We start from the raw sequence: 1,195 nt of genomic DNA, 5'->3' as shown, positions 1-1,195 counted from the left end.
TTGTTCCATGATATGAGCTCAGTCATGATGAATCTAACTCGACCGCCGAACTTGATAGTGACGTGTACGAAGGGGCTACCACTGTGGTAGACTTAGAGCAAGTAAATTGACAACTATTTATCCACATCGCGATTGCCGTCGAGAATCAGTATTATTATCTTTCTAACGTCACCTCTTTATTGCATTGTCCACCCATATGCTTTGTGGAACTCTCTTAGTGTACACGAGTAGCAACGTAGTTGCCGAGTAGTGGCCTAATGTAGCATCAGTGATTAGTTCTAACCCAGGGACAGTATCGTGTCGAAGATGTTCTCTTATTAACAGCTTTCTGTTATACCACAACATCTCGAAACTCTCAAGCTTCGTGACTCAATCAAGCGACCCACAGTTGATACAAATAAGAAGTCTGCGATGAGCACAAATACCGAACAGCTCTCCCAGACAGAGTTACCTTACGTAGTTAACTTTTAGTCTACGCATACGTCTTATTATCAAACTTACTAGCGTTGATCGTTTTTGCGCTAGTAGATTGACTAACTCAGTAAAGTCATCATAGGTCCCCGCCACACAACTAGGAACTCAAGCTCATCAGATTGGTCAATGGAGATTGTATTCTTCAACTTGCGAGTAGCGATGCGCTGTATCGTAATAACTAGCTTCTTCTAACTCATAAATTGATACTCAAATACTCTCCATTTCAACTACAACAACTAACGATAACCTTCGCGATGAAAGAAAATCGATGTAGCCTTACATAGAAAGGCAACTTCTTACACGAGTCCCTACATAACCACCATATTCACCAACTTATACTCACTATACTTATGGTGATTTCAGCAGTGATGAGAGGAGAACAGGTGGCGAGGTACACGCCTCGACTTAGTCGTCACGATCATCGGTGTCGACGACCGGTGCCTTTTGAGTAGGGGCATTATCAGCTTCCTTCTGACTGCTTGATCTGCGGCTTCTAGTATAAGTGCCGTCCTCCTTCAAGAATTGATCCTCACGAACGAACATCTTACGTCCTTGGAACTCGTAACCATTGAACTTTTCTGAAAAAAATATGGTAAAAAAACTCGAAATTTTTACAAGTACTCACCAATAGCCTTTTGAGCTCCTTCAGCATCTTGGAAGAGGATCGTGGCGAAGCCCTTCGACCTTCCATCCCAACCCTCGGCCACATCGACACGAATCA

At 43.0% G+C, this 1,195-nt stretch overlaps 1 protein-coding gene across 1 annotated transcript; it reads right to left on the bottom strand.

The window, feature by feature from the left end:
- Positions 1–879: 879 nt before the first annotated feature.
- Positions 880–1,158, bottom strand: Pmar_PMAR000318 (hypothetical protein; the record flags this gene model as incomplete). Its single annotated transcript, XM_002784449.1, has 2 exons — positions 880–1,052; positions 1,100–1,158. Coding segments are annotated over 2 exons (232 nt in total), but the record flags the coding sequence as incomplete, so codon positions are not given.
- Between the last annotated feature and the right edge of the window lie 37 nt (positions 1,159–1,195).

The sequence above is a fragment of the Perkinsus marinus genome (assembly GCF_000006405.1).
Source record: "Perkinsus marinus ATCC 50983 genomic scaffold scf_1104296935288, whole genome shotgun sequence".
NCBI lineage: Eukaryota > Perkinsozoa > Perkinsida > Perkinsidae > Perkinsus > Perkinsus marinus.
This window is presented reverse-complemented; position numbering and strand designations above follow the sequence as displayed.